The 20,254-nt window shown below is 35.4% G+C and overlaps 1 protein-coding gene across 2 annotated transcripts in view; it reads right to left on the bottom strand.

Moving 5' to 3' along the window:
• Nucleotides 1-20,254, bottom strand: part of AGPS (alkylglycerone phosphate synthase) — a 157,831-nt gene that overhangs the window by 53,263 nt on the left and 84,314 nt on the right. For both annotated transcript variants that reach the window (XM_011944033.1, XM_011944034.1), the window contains exon 11: nucleotides 8,649-8,776. In XM_011944033.1, coding sequence (XP_011799423.1) covers nucleotides 8,649-8,776 — 128 coding nt within the window. The remainder of the gene's footprint in view (nucleotides 1-8,648; nucleotides 8,777-20,254) is intronic.

Raw genomic sequence — 20,254 nt, 5'->3', positions numbered from 1 at the left:
AAAAAAAAAAAAAGCTCTGTAACTTAATTTCAAATGGTCCAGAAAACATATACACATACACGTTAAACAGAGCAAAAAGTTAATTACTGTTGAATATATGAAGTGGATAGACAGGTAATCACTGTACCAGTCTTTCAAATTTTCTACATGCTTGAAATTTTCAAATTAAAAAGCTGGAAAAATGGCAAGAAAGCTTTAGAGCAACTGCTTTATCATATAGCAACTAATATTCAATTATATTATGTGTGATTTTAACTTCATAGTTGAGTCACATAAGCCAGCTATCCAGTATTCCTGTTTGTATCAAGGAGGCATAGTAGATGGTAACAGACAAACACTATCAAAAAAGAACTAATAAGCTAAAGAAAGTTTTTTTACATTTTTAGATATTAGTTTTTCAACATGAACTTTTTTGAAATTATCCAATTCAAACCAACAGTTTTAAAGTCTCATACTTCAATAGTACCAGACTTTTAAAAAGTCAGTTTTTCAGTTATTGTCATAACTAAGTGCTTATATAGGTAAAGCACTCAAAAATAGCATCTAGGTTGGTTTATGATCTCCTGGCAATTGATATTTGTAAATCATTGTACATCATTCTAAATATACAAAGCTGAATATGTTTCTTATAATTCGAAATAATTAAAAGTTACCACTACAGTTAATTAAATAGAAGGTTCTATAATCAAAAGATCAAAATAATGTTACTATTCTTAAAAAACAACATTCAATCTGAGTTACTATTCGTACAGTTAAGATTAGGTTGTTTCCACTGCTTTAAAACTAATTTGGTAGGTTTAAAAAAACCTCAGAAGATTGCCTTTAAAAGTTAGAGACAGCACAAGTACTGAGAATTTGAGCTCTAAATTCACTCCCATGTTATTCACTAATGCCGGGCTGAGAGTATTGCAGATTTTGTAGAGGAGGAAAAGAGGTCCTTGAGTTAAAGTGACCCCTGCTGGTAAGTGATCAAAACTAACCTGAGAGGGAATATTTTTACAAATTTTAATGATGAGTTAATGGTAAACTCAGGGAATTCAAGAACACTCAAACAGAAATTGCTTACTAAAACTGAGTTAATGAAATAATTGATTTCTTTCCTGCTATGATAAATGTACCCTTACTGGAATCTCTCAAATCATCAAACTTGTAACTAAGTATATTTTATACTTAATAGTCTGAAACTACATGAAACCTGATATGGACTAATACAGAAATATCAATATAATTTTTTACTTGAATAATGAAATAAATAACCACGATGACCTCACAACATGGATACAAGACTGACTTAGTCAATTGCTGGCAATGTCTTCCCTTTAGGGATGCTACAACCAGGAATTTACTTGATTGCATAATCTGAAAAGTAAAAACTAACTACTCTAATTAGTCTTACTTAGTACTCTCTGCACTAACTTAAAAAGCAACATATTTCTCAATCCTATCATTTTATTTAAAAATATTTCCTCTGCCAGGTGCGGTGGCTCATGCCTGTAAATCCCAGCACTTTGGGAGGCCAAGGCAGGCGGATCACGAGGTCAGGAGATTGAGACCATCCTGGCTAAAACGGTGAAACTCCGTCTCCACTAAAAAAATACAAAAAATTAGCCAGGCATGGTGGCAGGCACCTGTAGTCCCAGCTACTCGGGAGGCTGAGGCAGGTGAATGGCATGAATCCAGGAGGCGGAGCTTGCAGTGAGCCAAGATCATGCCACTGCACTCCAGCCTGGGCAACAGAGTGAGACTCCATCTCAAAAAAAAAAAAAAAAAAAAAATTCCTCTAAGAAACACATCAAAATATTTCTGCAAGACTGGTTTTTCTAAAACTAAGTCATAGCTCTTATTTGTCACAGAAAAAATCAGAACTTGCAATTCAGATGAGACATATTTGAGAAGGCACCTCTTAAAAGACTAGTTACCAGCAAAATAAATTCAATATTAGCATATATTTCACATGTCTGAGGGGTTTCTGCTAATGTAATGTCATAAGGATAAACTATAAAAGTATAAGCACCAAATGGCAGCTGTATAACTGTGCTCCATGGCTAAGGAATGAATTATACTTGATTGAAAACATTTGTTTCCTCAAAGGGTCAATCCAACATCCTGTGTAGACTCTGGAACAGCCCAAATTCTTGAGCCTAGAGACTACATTGGAAATAGTCTATCAATCTCATGTTGCATCAGAAGCAAATGCTTCAATACTAAACTCCATGTGCTATACAAAAATTTGGTCACGAAAAATTATCATAATATGCAATATCCTCAGTAATTACTAGAAGTCAGGAACTACATCTAACTGCATACTATCCATTGCATTATGTTGGTTATCAAGCTAAGAGCACACTACCTCAAATAAAAGGCACACAACAAAATTGATTAATTTAAAAGTTCAAATCCCAGCACTTTGGGAGGCTGAGGAAGGTGGATCACAAGGTCAGAAGTTCAAGACCATCCTGGCTAACACGGTGAAACCCTGTCTCTACTAAAAATACAAAAACAAAATTAGCCAGGCATGGTGGCGGGCGCCTGTAGTCCCAGTTACTCGGGAGGCTGGGGCAGGAGAATGGCGTGAACCCGGGAGGCGGAGCTTGCAGTGAGCCGATATCGCGCCACTGCACTCCAGCCTGGGCAACAGAGTGAGACTTCGTCTCAAAAAAATAAAGTTCAAAAAAGGCTATGTAAAAAAAGGTAATCTGTAATGTGAATTTCTGGATATGAAAACTTAAAATGTAGACAAATTCTTCTTCTAACTAATAAGTCAGAGTTGGTATCACAGATGAAATGATAGACTATTTAAGGCTACAGTTATTACTGGTTGGTCATCTTAGAGATGACATACTGACTTACAGCTAGGAGTCCGTATGATAAACAATAAGAAGTTTTTATTTTGACAAGTCAATTGTTGCTTGGTTTTAAAGAAGAAAATAATACATAATAGGGAGTGAATATTGTCCTCCACTTATATTAAGGAAAAGACCAAAAAGCCAGTCTCCTAATTATAACTTTATAGTTTTTCAGTTTAGTAAAGGTATAGTAACTTGTTCTGAGTAGCTTCTGGTAGAGAACATGTCTCATAACCGTCTTAATTTTGCTTGATCAAACAGTAAATGATCCAATTAACCAAACATTTGACTAGGGTTATTCTCTCTGCTTCAGAGAAAGAAAAGCATGACACAAAAACATGATTTAAAATAATTTCAGTTTCTCTATGTAATAAATACTCCAAAGAATTACTGTTGAATAAAAAGAAGTTTTAAGTGTTTTATAAGGTAAGTGCTAACCCTGACTCCTTCCAATTTATTTGAACTCCTCCAAGATAAATTAATTTTAAAACAGAACAATTCATAAAATGTCTTCCCAAATTTAATCTAAAATCACTAAAACAAACAAAAAACCCCAAACCTTTATCAGTTTAAAATTGTTTAAAATAAAAGTGATAGAAGGAAGGAAAAGTTACCCTCTGTCAAAAGGTAGTGGGAAGAAAAGCTGCCTTTTCATCTATAATTCTAAAAACCTAGTTCGAAGAAACTAGGTTTTACTGAGAAGAGTTTTGAGAGGAACGAGTACTAATCAATACCAAATACAGTTCTTCCTCTTGTTGGAACAAATGTTTCTCTCAAAATACCATAGGACACAACTACTAAGTTTTTATTGAAAACAAACAAAAAAACCCAAATTTCAGAAATTGCTTCTGAGCTTGTTTTAACACTCAGTTTTCCTTTTAACCTTTAAAGACATTGTTATTTCCAAACTAACAATTTTATTTATCTCTTTTAGAGAATAATAAAACATTCTAGATATAATAAACATTATATCTAACACTCATATGCTGATTAAAAAACATTATTTCCCTCCTCTTGAGAGGTTACAGTAGGAAATGTATTTTCTGAGAAAGTCTTAAAAATCACTTACCCATCTACTGAATAAAGTAGGAGATTATACTGGACTGCCACTTATGAGAAAGAATCACATTAATCTTCCACTAAATCCTCCTTTCTAGCTTTTCACGAGGCAGTGAAGTATTAAAAGAGGATACCTCCTCACATGGACAAAGATCGGATGAGAGACCTTAGTAGAATCCTGCTGCTGCCAGTATAAGGTTGCTTAATTTATTTCCTTCAGTAAGAATAGTAATAAAAATATACATATAGCCCACTTTGCTATTTGTGAACAGTCATGTATGTTCTTTCCCAAAAGATACTCATCCAAAATACAGTTTCCCATTTCAGAAGCAACTTGAATCTGAAAATATTGCAAAGATGGAAGTGCTATAAAATGACAGTGAAGAATTACAAGCAACCAACTCATTATTCAATCAAGAATTTGGCACAATCATAAACCATGTACCATCTACTTTAATGGATCTTAATTCCCCTGCTATCAACTGAAATTCCAAATCCCAAATTGAACAATGACTAGTACCAAAACCTGGTTTTTTTCAATTTTTCTGCCTGAAAACACTATTACAAAGGAAGGCAGCAAATACTGTACCTCTCTTGACATATGAGACTTGTATGTTCTATAAACTAATATATAACTTTCCCTAAACCATTATAAAACCTTTTATCCATTTCCAGGTAAGATAAACATTAATGCCTCTCTATATGTGCATTATAATAGAAGGAAAATACGTAAGTCCCCAAAATTGTTAGATGTCCAAATCCCAGTAATTACTCTTAGCAATTGCTCCATTCTTAAGAGCAATGCTCGAGAATAAAATGTTATCTATCTGGACTTTTAAAATCAGTTTCAAGTAAGACAAACTTCCTAGTCCATAATATTTATATTTCTAAAAATTGTCAATTACTAAGTACATAGAACCAAATTGTCATAGCTATAGACTAGAAAGGAACTTTATGACCTGCTTTTTTAACCACATAGTAGCACTATCAATCATTATCTTTATTTTATTACAAGATATATAGCTAATACAGTTTTTTTGTTGTTGTTTTTTGAGACAGGGTCTTGCTGTGTTGCCCAGGTTGAAGTACAGTGGCACGATCACGACTCACAGCAGCCTAGACCTCCTGGGCTAAATGGATCCTCTCACCTCAGCCTCCCAAGTAGCTAGGACTACAGGCACATGCCACCATGCCCAGCTAAGTTTTGTATTTTTTGTAGAGACAGGGTTTCGTCATGTTGCCCAGACTGGTCTCAAACTCCTGGGCTCAAGTGATCTGCCTGCCTCAGCCTCTCAAAGTGCTAGGATTACAGATGTGAGCCACCGTGCTGTGCCTGGCTCACTATAGTGTTTTGTAGTGAATTCAGATTATAGTCATTGTGTGAACCTCCTAAGAATTGTTTAAAATGAGTAAAAGGACAAGTTTCACTGATTTGTGCAAGGATGAAGGAAAATTCCATACTTGCTTTTCAATAGCATAAGTAGGTCTTCTGTGTCACTTTCTATCAGGGGCATATCGAATTGTTATAAAAACTGTATCAGATTAAACCAACTATTTATGTTGGAAATCAACATTTCCACTGTAATGAAATTATAAAGTTAGTATTTTGATACATTTTTACATCACTTCTTACTAATGAAATTTAAGATAGATTTACATGTAAGTATTTGCAGTGTGGAAAAGTAGATGGAGCATCAAGAAAACATAAAATATGCATACTTCTAATCAAAAGATTTATAAGTCTACTAAATCTGTGCTCTATAGAGGGGAGATATTATTGAAGAGGCAGAGTTGGTCAATACAGACTGAACATGACCTCTCTGAGATCTTTTGTTGAAAATAAATACAAATCCAACCTACTTTTATAACTTCTGTAATTTTTTAAAAATCTAATTTGGGGTTGGGCATGGTGGCTCATGCCTGCAATCTCTACACTTTGGGAAGTCTAAACTGGAGGATCGCTTGAGTCCAGGAGTTTGAGACCAGCTTGGGAAACACAGGGAGATCCCATCTCTATAAAAGTTAAAAAAAAAAAAAATTAGACAGGTATAATGGCGTGTGCCTATGGTCCCAGCTATTCAGGAAGCTGAGGTGGTAGGATCACCTGAGTCCAGGAGATCGAGAGGTTGCGTTGAGCTGTCATCATGCCACTGACTCCAGCCTGAACGACAAAGTGAGACCCTCTCTCAAAAAGGAAAAATCTAATTTGGCATTCATATTTTTTTCATAAAATTAGAGGTAATAATGGTGAATTAGAATTATGTCATTCAAGACTTGAACAAGAAATGATATGAACTACAATTCTTTAATAATGCTTTTTGTGGCTGGGTGCGGTGGCTCATGACTGTAATCCCGGCAATTTGGGAGGCCGGGGCAGGCGGATCACCTGAGGTCAGAGTTCAAGACCAGCCTGGTCAACATGGCGAACTCCCATCTCTACTAAAAATACACAAAAATTTGCTGGGCATGGTGGTGGTCACCTGTAATCCCAGCTACTCAGGAGGCTGAGGCAAGAGAATTGCTTGAATCCAGGAGTCAGAGGTTTCAGTGTGCCGAGATCACACCATTGCACTCCAGCCTGGGCAACAGAGTGGGACTCCATCTTAAAAAATAAACAAAAAAACACACTTTTGTGGGGGGGGAATAGTGAAGCTCAACAAAGATAGAAGGAAAATAAAAGTATTTAAGACAAGCAGGGGATGGAATTTTCCTTCATCTTTACACAAATCAGTAAAACTTGTCCTTTTATTCATTTTGAAAAATTCTTAGGATGTTCACCCAATGACTGTAACCCAAAATCATTACACAACGATAAATTATAATACAAAGGGAAAACACTTGAAATTTTAAAAGCTGTTCATTAAGAACAATCTGAAATTAATGAAACATATATGGAAACATCTTTGTTTTATTTTTCAATTAGTGAACTTCTGGTCATTTAAAAAAAAAAAAAAAAACACCCTAGCTTCCTGTTCTTCCGTGTATTAATTCATAAGCAAAACCATAAGGCTCTGCAAGTTCTTTTACTTCTTAATATCTGGGGTATCTTAATTTGAAACCCCTTTCCTCTACCTTTGAATGATGGAGGATTTTAAAAACAAGTACCAGAACACACTGGAATGTCACCACTCAGTGCTCAGATGTTACTTTAGTATAACAAATACTATTTACTCCAAAAACTTATCTCCAATCCTCCTCTACTTAATAATCCTTTAATGTTTTAAATATTATTGCCATCTTGTCACTTTAGCAAACATGATGTTAATACTATATACTCTAGCTCCCTAACCATAATATCATATCCCCAAAGTTCTAGTGAATTAGGGCCTCTGATGTAAGGATTTCAACTCTTACGAATCACTTCTGCCTTACCACTACCAAAGTAACTTGCCACAAGTAGAAGAATGCTTATTCCAGGACCATATATCCTTTTGAATCCTCTTCCTACCCAAGAGTAGTCTAGCAATCAAGATCAAAGGACCTATACTAAGTCTAGCAATCTAACTGACAAGTAAGTGAAGGTACTTGAAAATTACAAAAATTATCCCATCAACTGGTGAATTAGGTAGTCATATAGCTCGACTTCATGAAAGTGGGAAACTGCCAGACAGAATGAGTGTCTCAGAAAGTAAAACTTTATGAGTGTATGGAATAAACAGCACTGGGAATGATATATATGTGGGTAAATAATGTATATATTTTTTCTCATTTTAAAGTTCTTTGAAGCATTAATAGTGGTTGTCTTGAGATGACAGAAAAATGAGAGACTCTTCATCATTCTCCCTTTCTGTACCTTAGAAATTCCAAGATAAACATAGACTACTTGCTCGATATTATTCCGTTGCCTCAACAGATTCTTCCTCCACACTGCTCTGGATATCAGGAAGCTGACCTATATGGGTCACATCAAAAACTCCCTTGTCCTCAAGATTCTACTTTGGTATAACTGATAGGAAGTAGTAAAATTCCAGGAGTTTGAAGAAAGAAAAAAAAAGAGAGAGGCTAGAGTACATCCCCTTGACTTCCTCCTTGATGGGAAAAGTTGAATTAAGAATTATTCATAGATAGTTGTAAACAATAAACCAAATGCCTGCAGAGATGTAGAAATTTCCATACTGACATAACTAAATACATAAATAAAATTACTTAGCATTATCTAGTCTTAAAAAAATATACATATATTTTCTGAGAGGAGAAAATAAAAATTCTTTTTAGCATATTATACATACTATATTCCTTAATTTAAGCTATAGCTTAGATAATATTATAAAACAAAGTATAGCCTAATAGCAGCACATTCTATGAATTGATGAAGTTGAATTACCTATATTTAAATTTTGGGGTCTTTGATATTTAGCCATTACATTTAATTTCAATAAATGTCTCAATTTAAATTAAATATCACTTCAATTAATCATAAAATATCTTACCCAAAAATAACTTAAGGTACATAATAGTCAATAAAAGGCAAAGTTATCTGAAGCTATCAATCAAAGTACGTGTCTTACCTTGGCTTACAATCATATAGCCATCTAGACGAAGACATAGGTTTGATAGAAATAGTAACTGCACTTAAAGGGATGACTATACAACACTATCTTTTCATATAGAACTGGGTAAAAACCACAAACAAAATACAACTAAATATGAAAATTAGTTGTAACATATCACAATCAACTATGTAGAATTCAAAAAATATAAATACATAAACATATATATATACACATATATTTTTTCTTTTACCTGTTTTGCAATTTCTCTTAAACAGGCTACTCCTTGCTCAAAATTAGGGAAAGCTACCGAGCCATACTTTTGGTATTCAGGGACTGGTCTGATTTTTATTGTAGCTTCTGTTATTACACCAAGAGTTCCTGAAAAAAAGAAGGGGGAATAATCCAGTACATCACATGACAATTTCCTAAATCATATTTAAATCTATTTAATCTATTAATTCAATTTATTATGCATATTTAAATTTATGAAGTCTACCTGGGGAATAATGGCTACTCAAGTCATTCTAGAAAAAATTATAAAATTAAGCAAATTTTATAATTTCCTAAAAAAGCTTTGGGAGTAGGCTTTACTTAGTTATGTACAAATATTTTTCAACATTTTAAAGTAAACTTTCTCCAAGAAGGTTACTTTTAAATGGTTTTTAAAGTATTACAACTTACTAAAATAAAAAAAATTAAAAAACAATGGATTCTTATGTCTTACATGTATTCAGACTAAAGTGTATTTTGATATTTGTGCTTATTTTTAGTCTTAAAAACAATTTATTGGGGGAAAAAACCCTAATCTTCAATGAGAATCTAAGATGATACAAGAAATCTGAGGAAATATTATCTCACTTTTTTCCCTAAGAATTAATACAAAGAAAAGATAAAGGCATTACTGAGATGCCCTTTTAAGAAACAAAAAACACCAGATGGAGACAAAGTAGTTATTATAAACATCTAACATAAGATGACCACAAATAAAAGAAATGCTCTTTAAAAAGAAAAATATATAAACATACACACAAATTAAAAAATGAAAAAACAAAAGTAAAAAAAGATTTTAAAAAAATGCTCTTTTCTTTTTCATAAGGGTAAGGACTAATTAGAGAGGAAAAATAAGTTAAACTATCATATTCACAAAGCCAAGTTTTTCAAATGAATGGTTTCTGATGTACAAATGTTAGAAATTAATAACGTTATTAGTAAATTTTCTGAGCATCATTTTAAAAAAAGAATAAAGAAGGGGAGAAATCTTTGAAACTGCAGATCTTCATAACACAAGAAATTTAAAAGTTTTGCAAAAACCAAAGCTTCCAATAAGTTTACAATATAATTGAAACAACTTATCAATATATAACACAGGATTAAAAACTAAGATAAGTCTATGAAAAGCAAACTACATTAGATCACAATATATTCACCACTATATACACATGATTTCCTACTGAGATTATAAAATAACTTATGACTTGTATGATCATAAAAGCTTTGCAAGTTTGGCTTCATAAATATTTTAATACAAAAATACATATACCTTACAAAATTTAAAAGAGAACAAAAGTGACTAAACGTTCTCTTTTGTTTTAGCATCTTTACTGAGATATAATTTACAGACAAAATTCACCCATTTAAAGTGCAAAATACAGGGGCCGGGCGCGGTGGCTCAAGCCTGTAATCCCAGCACTTTGGGAGGCCGAGACGGGCGGATCACGAGGTCAGGAGATCGAGACCATCCTGGCTAAAAATACAAAAACTAGCCGGGCGAGGTGGCGGGCACCTGTAGTCCCAGCTACTCGGGAGGCTGAGGCAGGAGAATGGCGTAAACCCGGGAGGCGGAGCTTGCAGTGAGCTGAGATCCGGCCACTGCACTCCAGCCTGGGCGACAGAGCGAGACTCCGCCTCAAAAAAAAATAAAAAATAAAAAATAAAGTGCAAAATACAATTTATTTATTTATTTATTTTTGAATTTTTGAGATGGAGTTTCACTCTTGTTGCCCAGGCTAGAGTGCAATGGCATGATCTCAGCTCACCACAACCTCCGCCTCCCTGGTTCAAGTAAATTCTCCTGCCTCAGCCTCCTGAGTAGCTGGGATTACAGACATGCACCACCATACCTGGCTAATTTTGTATTTTAAGTAGAGACAGGGCTTCTCCATGTTGGTCAGGCTGGTTTTGAACTCCCGACCTCAGGTGATCTACCCATCTCGGCCTCCCAAAGTGCTGGGATTACAGGCGTGAGCCACTGCGCCCAGCCCCAAAATACAATGTTTTGTGTATATTCACAAACATGTGCAACTGTCATTACAATCTAAGTTTAGAACATTTTCATCATCCCCAAAAAGAAACCATATCCACTAAACAAACCCTCTCCATTTCCACTCCCACACTCTAGCCATAGGCAACCACAAATCTATTTTCTATCTGTACAACAGACTTGCCTGTTCTGGACATTTCACGTAAAAGGAATCTCATAGTATCTGGCCTTGTGACTGGCTTATTTTACTTACCAAAATGTTTTCAAAGGTTCATCCATGCTATAGCACGTATTAATATTTCATTACTTTTTAATTCCCAAATATTATTCCATTGTATAGTATAACTCATTTTGTTTATCTCTTTATCAGTTGATGAACATATGGAGTTCTACTTTTTGGCTACTATTAATAATGCTGCAATGAACATATATGTACTAGTTTTTATGTGGACACATGTTTTCCTTTCTCTTGAATATCTATGTAAAGACTTTCTTAATTTCAGAAAAAAAATTGATCCTATTCCATGTAATATACCCTGACCCCAGCTACCTTTTCCCAAGGCTAAGTTCCAGGTGAGTGCAGCTGGGAGGTAGTGCTCCCCTGTAGCTCCAGGCCCCAACTGGTGGGACAAAAGCTCTACCTTGAGGGTAGCACACTAAAACTTGGGTCCCAATGCCCTTACCCTGGCTCATAAAGAGCTGCTTTCTTGCCAGGAGAAGCGAACCTAGATAACCTAATTTCCTACCCCACTTTCTCCCAGCATTCAGCTCCTAAAGCAGAGGTGTTACTCAGATAGAAACATGCCATTGTCCCCACCCCTAACTCTTGAGCCATGGTTCAGAGATTCTCTCTGGGGAGAGAAACAGGCCATAAGACAGACAGCTGCTAATCTCTTTCCAATGTAAATGACTTTATTTGCAACAGAGCATGGTGAAGTCCAAGTCCAAGGACATTCTCAAAAACAGTGAATGATGTGGTAAAAAGGTAACTGAGAAGACACAGGTAGATTCACTAGAGATACAGCTTAAAATGTAGCCCATCTAGTTTGCCTATGAGACAATGCTCGGGAGGATCACTCTTGTGCTCCCCCAAAAAATCCCAAACACTAACCTCCAGAACTATCCCTTCTAAAGTGTCTGATTTTGATTGGATTATTCTGGATTATTCTGATGATAATGTCACATCATTAAAGATTATAAATGAAGATAAACTATTAAGATGAATCAAATGGAAATTCTGGAGTTGAAAAGCAAAATAATTGAAATGAACAATTCACTAGAAGGGCTTAACAACAGATGGTCTCTGGCAAAAGAATGAATATCAAACTTGAAGAGAGATGTATAGAGATTATGCAATATGAAGAACAGAGAGAACAATGGATGATGCCTCAGAGAAATGCAGGAAACCACTAAGCACACCAATTTATGTGTAACGGGAATAGTGGAAGAAAAGCAGAGAAAGGAGCAGAAAAAATTATTCAAAGAAAGAATGGCTGAAAACTTCCTAAATTTATTAAAAACCAATAACCTATACATCAAGGGAGCTCAACAAATTGCTCAAAGGAGCAATACAAAGATATCCACAGACACATCATAGCAAGAATGCTAAAAGTCAAAGGCAAGAGAAAAACCTTGAAAACAGCAAGAGAAAAATGACTCATCAATTACAAGAGAAAACTCATAAAGTTAACAGCTGACTTATCAGCAGAAACAATGAAAGTCAGACAGTGGTGGGATAATATATTCAAAATGCTGAAAGGGGGGAAACTGTGTCAACATCCAGCAGTTATCTTTCAAAAATGAAAACAAAATAAAGACATTCCCAGATAAACAAAAGCTGAGAGGACTTCATTGCTGGAAAACAGGCTTACAATAAATATTAAAGGAAGTTCTTCAAACTAAAAGCAGGTGACCCCAAACAGTAATTCAAATTAACATATACAAAAAAAGAGCACTTTTGAGTCTTCTTCTATTTTACCTAATTACAAAAGATAGTATTAATGCATATTTCTTCTCCTTCTCACATCTGATTTAAAAAGCACTGGTATGAAACAATACATATATGATGTATTTTTGGATCTATAACATATACAAATGTGATATATGTGCCAATACTAGCACAAAAGAAGCAAGTGAAAGTAAAGCTCTATTGGGCTAAGGATATGATTACAGATGGTAATGTAAACCCACAGGAACAAATGAAGAGAAGCACAAAGGATAAACAAAATGGGTAATACAAAAAAAAGTTCTATGTCTAGAAATGTTGAGTATCCCTTATCTGAAATGCTTAGGACCAGATGTGTTTTCAATTTGAGATTTTTTGAATTTTGCAATATACGTATTCTACTTACCAGCTGAGCATCCCAAATCCAAAAATCCAAAATCCAAAATGTTCCACGGAGCATTTCCTTTGAGTGTCAAGTCAGTGCTCAAAAAGTCTCAAATTCTGGAGCATTTTGGATTTTGGATTTTCATGTTTGGATGCTCAACCTGTACTTGCTCTCCTTTCTTCTTTCAGCTTCTTTGAAAGCCAATTATATATAGTAGTAACGTTAGCAATGTATTGTTGGTTTGTAACATTTATAGAGGTTACTAAGGAGGTAACTCAAAAAAGTATACAGAAAAACATCACTAAGGAAATTAAAATGCTACATTAGAAAATACTCACTTAAGGCAAAAGAAAGCAATAATCACAAACTACAGAAACAAAAAGACATGAGACCCACAAAGGGGGGAAAAAAAAAAGCAGACATAAAGCAGACATAAATCCGACCATACCAATAACAACATTAAACGTGAATGGACTAAACAGAAGAACAGACAGAGATAGTGAGACTGTTTTTTAAAAAGATCTAACTATTTGCTATCTACAGAATCTACACTTTAAATTCAGAGATACGAAAATCGAAAGAAAAAATATATATACTGCAAACAGCAACCACAAGAAAGCTGGAGTGACTATATACTAATATCAGACAAAACAGACTGAAACAAAATATTACTAGCTATTAAGAGGGGCATTTTATAATGATAAGCCATAAAGAAGACAAAACAACAAATATAAACAGAATGCACCTAATAACAAGGCATAAAAATATATGAAGTAATAACTGACAGAAATGAAGGGAGAAACAGATAATTCAACAATAACAGTTTGAGACGTCAATGCCCCATTTTCAATAATGGACATAACAACAAGGCACAAGACCAAGAAAGCAATAGAGAACTTTTACACTATAAACCAATTAGACTTAACAGTATAGAACACTCCACCCAACAACAGAAGAATGTACATTTATTTCAAGTGCTCACAGAACATTCTCCAGGATAAACTACATGCTAGCGAGATCATAAAATAAACTTGAACAAATTTCCAAAGACTGAAAAAATACAAAGTACATTCTCAAGCCACAATGGAATGAAATAAGAAACTAATAAGAAAGAAATTGGAAAGCTAGCTAATATGTGAAAATTAAACAATACACTACTAAATAATCAACAAGTCAAAGAAGAAATCAATATGGAAATTGGAAAACAGTTTGAGAAGAACGGAAAGGAAGATACAACATACCAAAACTTATCAGATAAGATAAAGCAATACCTAGAGAGAATTGTGATGGGTAAATGTCTGTATACATTTTTTTAAATCTCAAATAGCCTAACCTTCTACCTTAAGCTACTGGAAGAGCAAACTACATCTGACGCAAGCAGACAGAAGGAATTATTAGAGATTAGAGGTGAAATTAATGAGATCAAGGATAGCAAATCAATGAAACCAAAAGGTAGTTCTCCAAAAAGATCAATAAAATTAACAAATCTTTAGCTAAAGTGACTGAGAAAAAAAGAGAAAGGACACAAATCACTAGAACTGGAAATAAAATAGGGGATATTACCAGTAATCTCACAAAAATAAAAAGGATTATAAAGGAACACTATGAACAACTGTATAGCAATAAATTACATAACTTAGACAAAATAGGAAAATTTCTAGAAAGACACAAACTACTGAAACTGACTCAAGAAGACAATCTGAATTATTAATTCCAACTAGTAATCCAAAAAATACTCACAAAGAAAAGTCCAAGCCCAGAAGATTTCACTACTGAACATCACCAAGCACTTTACAATTGGTTGTAAAGAATTAATAGCAATTCTTTTTTTTTTTGAGACGGAGTCTCGCTCTGTCGCCCAGGCTGGAGTGCAGTGGCCGGATCTCAGCTCACTGCAAACTACGCCTCCCGGGTTTACGCCATTCTCCTGCCTCAGCCTCCAGAGTAGCTGGGACCACAGGTGCCCGCCACCTTGCCCGGCTAGTTTTTTGTATCTTTTAGTAGAGACGGGGTTTCACCGTGTTAGCCAGGATGGTCTCGATCTCCTGACCTCGTGATCCGCCTGTCTCGGCCTCCCAAAGTGCTGGGATTACAGGCTTGAGCCACCGCGCCCGGCCAAGAATTAATAGCAATTCTTTTTTTTTTTTTTTGAGGCGGAGTCTCGCTCTGTCACCAGGACTGGAGTGCAGTGGCCAGATCTCAGCTCACTGCAAGCTCCGCCTCCCGGGTTTACGCCATTCTCCTGCCTCAGCCTCCCGAGGAGCTGGGACTACAGGCGCCCGCCACCTCGCCCGGCTAGTTTTTGTATTTTTAGTAGAGACGGGGTTTCACCGTGATAGTCAGGATGGTCTCGATCTCCTGACCTCGTGATCCGCCCGTCTCGACCTCCCAAAGTGCTGGGATTACAGGCTTGAGCCACCGCGCCCGGCCTAGCAATTCTTTACAAACTCTTTCACAAAGTAGAAGAGGAGGAAACACTTTCCAACTCCTTCTATGACGCCAGTGTCTCAAAACCACCAAAGACATCACAAGAAAAGAAAATGACAGATCAATCTGTTATAAAGATGGGTGCAAAAAAACAAAATACTAAACAAAATATTATTAACCAAATCCAACAATATATAAAAATAATTAGGCCAGGCGCAGTGGCTCATGCCTGTAATCCCAGCACTTTGGGAGGCCAAGGCAGGCAGATCACCTCAGGTCAGGAGTTTGAGACCAGCCTGGAGAAACCCCATCTCTACTAAAAATACAAAATTAGCCAGGCATGGTGGCTCATGCCTGTAATCCCAGCTACTCAGGAGGCTGAGGCAGGACAATTGCTTGAATCTGGCAGATGGAGGTTGCGGTGAGCCAAGATTGTGCCATTGCACTCCAGCCTGGGCAACAGGAGTGAAACTCCATCTCAAAAAAAAAAACAACAAAAAAAAATTATATACCATAACCAAGTTTAGCCCAGGAATGAAAGGATGGTTTAACATCCAAAAGTCAATTAATGTAATAAAATATATCAGCAGAACAAAAAACAAAAATGATACTAGCAACTCAATAAAGAATACGCATTTGATAAATCCAACGTCTGTTATGATCAAAACACTCAATAGACTAGAAAAAGAAGAGAACTTCCTCAAACTGATTAAGGTCATCTATGAAAAACCCATATCTAACATCATACTTACTGGGGAGAGCCTGGATGCTTTCCCCCTAAGATCAGGAATAAGACAAAGATTTCTGCTCTTGCCACTTCTATTTAATGTTATATGGGATGTTCTAGCCCAGGCAAGAGAAAGAAGCAGTATCCAGATTGGAAAAGAAGTAAATCTATCTCTACAGATGATGTGATCTTGCATATAGAAAATGCTAATGAATCCACTAACAGAACTTAAAAAAAGAATTCAGCAAGGTTGCAGGGTACAAGAATCAACTGTATTTCTACACACTTGCAGTGAACAATCAAAAAGAAAATTTTAAAAATTCCATTTATAATAGCATTGAAAAGAATAAAACAAAGATGTGCCCAACTTACATCTTGAAAACTGTGAAACACTGTTAAATTAAAGATCTAAATAATTGAAAATATATCTCATACTCATGGATTGGAAGACTTAATATTGTTAAGATGGCACTACTCCCCAAATTGATCTAACTGACCTACAGATTCAATGCAAACTCCATTAGAATCCAAGCTGACTTCATTGTAGAAATTGACAAGCTAATTCTCTAATTCATATGGAATTGCAAGAGACCCAGAACAGCCAAGACAATATCAAAAAAGAACAACAAAGAAGGACTCAGACTTCCTGACTTTTGAAACGTGCTAAAACTCAAAAATAATCAAGTCAATACGGTACTGGCATAAGGACAGACTTAGCAATCAATGGGAAAAAAAATGAAGAATCCAGAAATAACCATGCTGACTTTACCAAAAGTGCCATGGCCATTCAGAGGGGGAAAGAACAGTGTTTCTAAAATGATGAAGGAACAAATGTACATCTACACACAAAAGAATGAAGTTAGATCCTTACACCTCACACCAAATAGAAAAATTAACTCAAAATGAATGAAAAACCTAATACAAGAACTAAAACTATAAAACTCTGAGAAGAAGCCATAGGGCTAAATCTTCATGACCTTGAATTGGGCATTGGATACTCAGATATGACAACAAATACACAAGCAACTAAAGGAAAAAATAGATAATTTGACTTTGCCAAAATTTCAAGTTTTTGCACTTCAAAAGACACCATCAAGAAACTGATGAAATATTTGCAAACCATTTATCTGACAAAGACTTATATCTAGAACACAGACTTCTTACAATTATGTAATAAAGACAAATAATTTTAAAATGGCCAAAGAATCTGAGTAGACATTCTGCTGACAAAATATACAAATGGCCAATAAACACATGAAAAGGTGCTCACCATAATTAGTCATCTAGAAACAAAAATCAAAATCACAATGAGACCCCACTTCATCCCTACTGTAATGGCTACTATTTAAAAAAGGTTAAAAGTCAGTGTTGCCAAGGATGTGGAGAAAATGGGACAGTCATTTACTGCTGGTGGGATTGTAAAATGGTGCAACCATGCTAAAAAACAGTCTGGCTATTCTTCAAATGGTGAAACATAGGGTTATGACTTATATGGCCAGCAACTCCACTCCTAGGCTATAAATCCCCCCAACATAAAAATATGTCACACAAAAGTTTGTACACAAATGTTTAATGCAGCACAATTCAAAACAGCCACAATGTGGAAACAATCTCAGTAATGAATGGAGTAACAGAATGTGGAATATGCATGCGGTGGAATATTATTCAGTTATAAAAAAAGGAATGAAGTACTAATACACGCTACAACTGTTGAATCTTTAAAATGTGGTAAGTGAAAGAAGCCAGTCATAAGATTACATATTATATAATTCCATTTCTGTGTAACTTCCAGAACAGACAAATCTATAGAAATCAAAAGAAGATCAGTAGTTGCTTAGGGCTTGGGGTAGGATTGCTGGGGAGCTGGAGGGAGGAATGGTGATAGCTAAAAGACAGTTTCTTTTTGAGGTGAACTTCTAAAACTGTCAGAAGAGGCAAAGGGTTGACAGGTTGCCTATTAGTACTATGCTGTCTTATCCAGTAGCACAGAATTATCTACCATACTTAATCTTTCTCACCAAGACAAGTAGTATCACTTTAATTTGCTAATTTCCTTCCACTATACTGACAATGTCACTAAGATTGTCGGTCATTCTTTCCACTCTTCTCAACACTTCTAGAAATTCCTGGTATCTTGGAATTAACATCTCATGTTCACAGTTAGTTCTTGTTACCAATAAATTGGAAATCTGTCAGGCAGAAATTCCTAAAGGCATTAATCATCTCTTCTATTTGCTCTAATCTGTCCACAGACTATGGAAAACTTTAATAACCACTTGATCAAACTCAAAACTCAGATTTGAATGAAAGATTGAAATTCATTAAAGAAGGTGAATATAAACTCTGACTTTAACCAGGAAAACATTTCTATTCAAAACCAAACTCCAAGTTCTAAGCTTTTGGTGAAGTATTTCCTAAGTTCTAAGAAATGAAGACATTTGAGAATATTTCTTTGAATCACAGCATTATAATCTAAATATAACCCAAAGACAAAACTGAATACCACTTAAATGCCAACCAACAGGAGTTTGGTTAAATACATCAGGGCATGTTCAATGAATGGAATATCATGCAGCTATCAAAAAGAATGAACTGGCTCTAAATGTGATGAGCAAAGAGTAGTAAACTCCCATTTGTTTTTTAAAAAATATATACATACAAGGTTATGATAGATATAGGAGGCAGATAAGGGAGGGTCCCAGAGAATCTCTAATCTGCTCCACAAGTGTTTACATCAAATGCTTTTGTGCAGATGAGGGAACTTACCCAAGGCCTTGTCTGGGCATGCCCCCAGTGGACTAGGGGACCACCTGTGCACTGGGAGAGTGGGGTGTAGCCACCAGGAATGTATGTCTTGTGCAGGGGGAAGAAGCCTGGGCTCTTCAGCTTGTGCATGTGGTGGCCTGGTATTTGATCTGTGAGGTGGGAGCCCGTTGGCGGAACCCCTTTTCTGCTGAGAGCTTTTTTTAAATAACTTCTGCTCTCCTCACCTTTCAACGTGTCTGCATGGCTAATTTTTTCCTAGTCATACAACAAGATTTTAGCTGAGGTAAGGAGCAAAAATCCTGCATCAGTTATATGTAGCAATAGTGTTGACTCTGGACAGGGAAGATGCCTGAAAGACAGGGATAGGAGGCAAATTTTTCCCTATAACATTCTTGAGTAACTTTTGAATTTCCCATGTTTCTACATATCCGAATTTTATAAATGTACAAGTTATTACTTATTCAAAAAGTTTATTCTTAAATGTATATACTGTTATATTAACAAATCTTCTTTAAAATTCTCACTCTACATCAAAATTCTAAGGTACTAGTAAGAAGGTATCATGACTTAAATTTCTGTATATTGCTTCATATATATACTGTAGGCAATCTAAAAGTGAAACTCACCATAAATCTATAAATGAGACTTTTAAAACTTAGTAGTATAAAATGAGACATTGCATTATTGCAAGGTTAATGAAATGATCGAGGTGAGTCTGTGCAACAAACCAGCTAGGAATTCTGCATGGTCCCAGTGTAAGATAAAAATCCATCCAGGTCCCAAATGCAGTTTGACAGGGGCAGCTTCCATTCTGACATTTGTTCAAACTCAGCCAATCACAAATGGATATTCCAAATTCACTGCATCAAAAGGCCCATTTCTGTGGAGTTTTAATGTAGTTATTGATTCTTTTGTTCTGGGAATATTATCTCAATAGAGTGATATAAAACTACTTAAATTATTTATTACTTAATTATATGTATGTTATGCCAGTATTTTATATTCACTTTATATAATTGTTTCCAAATAACTCCATGGCAATGTGACATCAGAGAGGCTTGTATGTCATTCACTTTCCATTCTGCTTAAAAAAAAAAAAGTGTCAATAAATTTAAGAATTTTGTTTTATAATTTTCAAATATGTTTGTTCTCAAAGAAAACTGAAGGCTTCAAATGCCATTTGATATAAAACGCAAGTATTTGCTTGAAGTAACTCTCATAATTTGAAAATATATTCTCAGGACTTAAGGATTAAGAACAGCAGGCATGGCCGGGCGCGGTGGCTCAAGCCTGTAATCCCAGCACTTTGGGAGGCCGAGACGGGTGGATCACGAGGTCAGGAGATC

This window comes from Colobus angolensis, unplaced genomic scaffold (assembly GCF_000951035.1).
Source record: "Colobus angolensis palliatus isolate OR3802 unplaced genomic scaffold, Cang.pa_1.0 Scaffold224, whole genome shotgun sequence".
NCBI lineage: Eukaryota > Metazoa > Chordata > Mammalia > Primates > Cercopithecidae > Colobus > Colobus angolensis.
The sequence above is the reverse complement of the archived record's forward strand: the minus strand, read 5'-3'. Positions and strand labels throughout refer to the sequence as shown.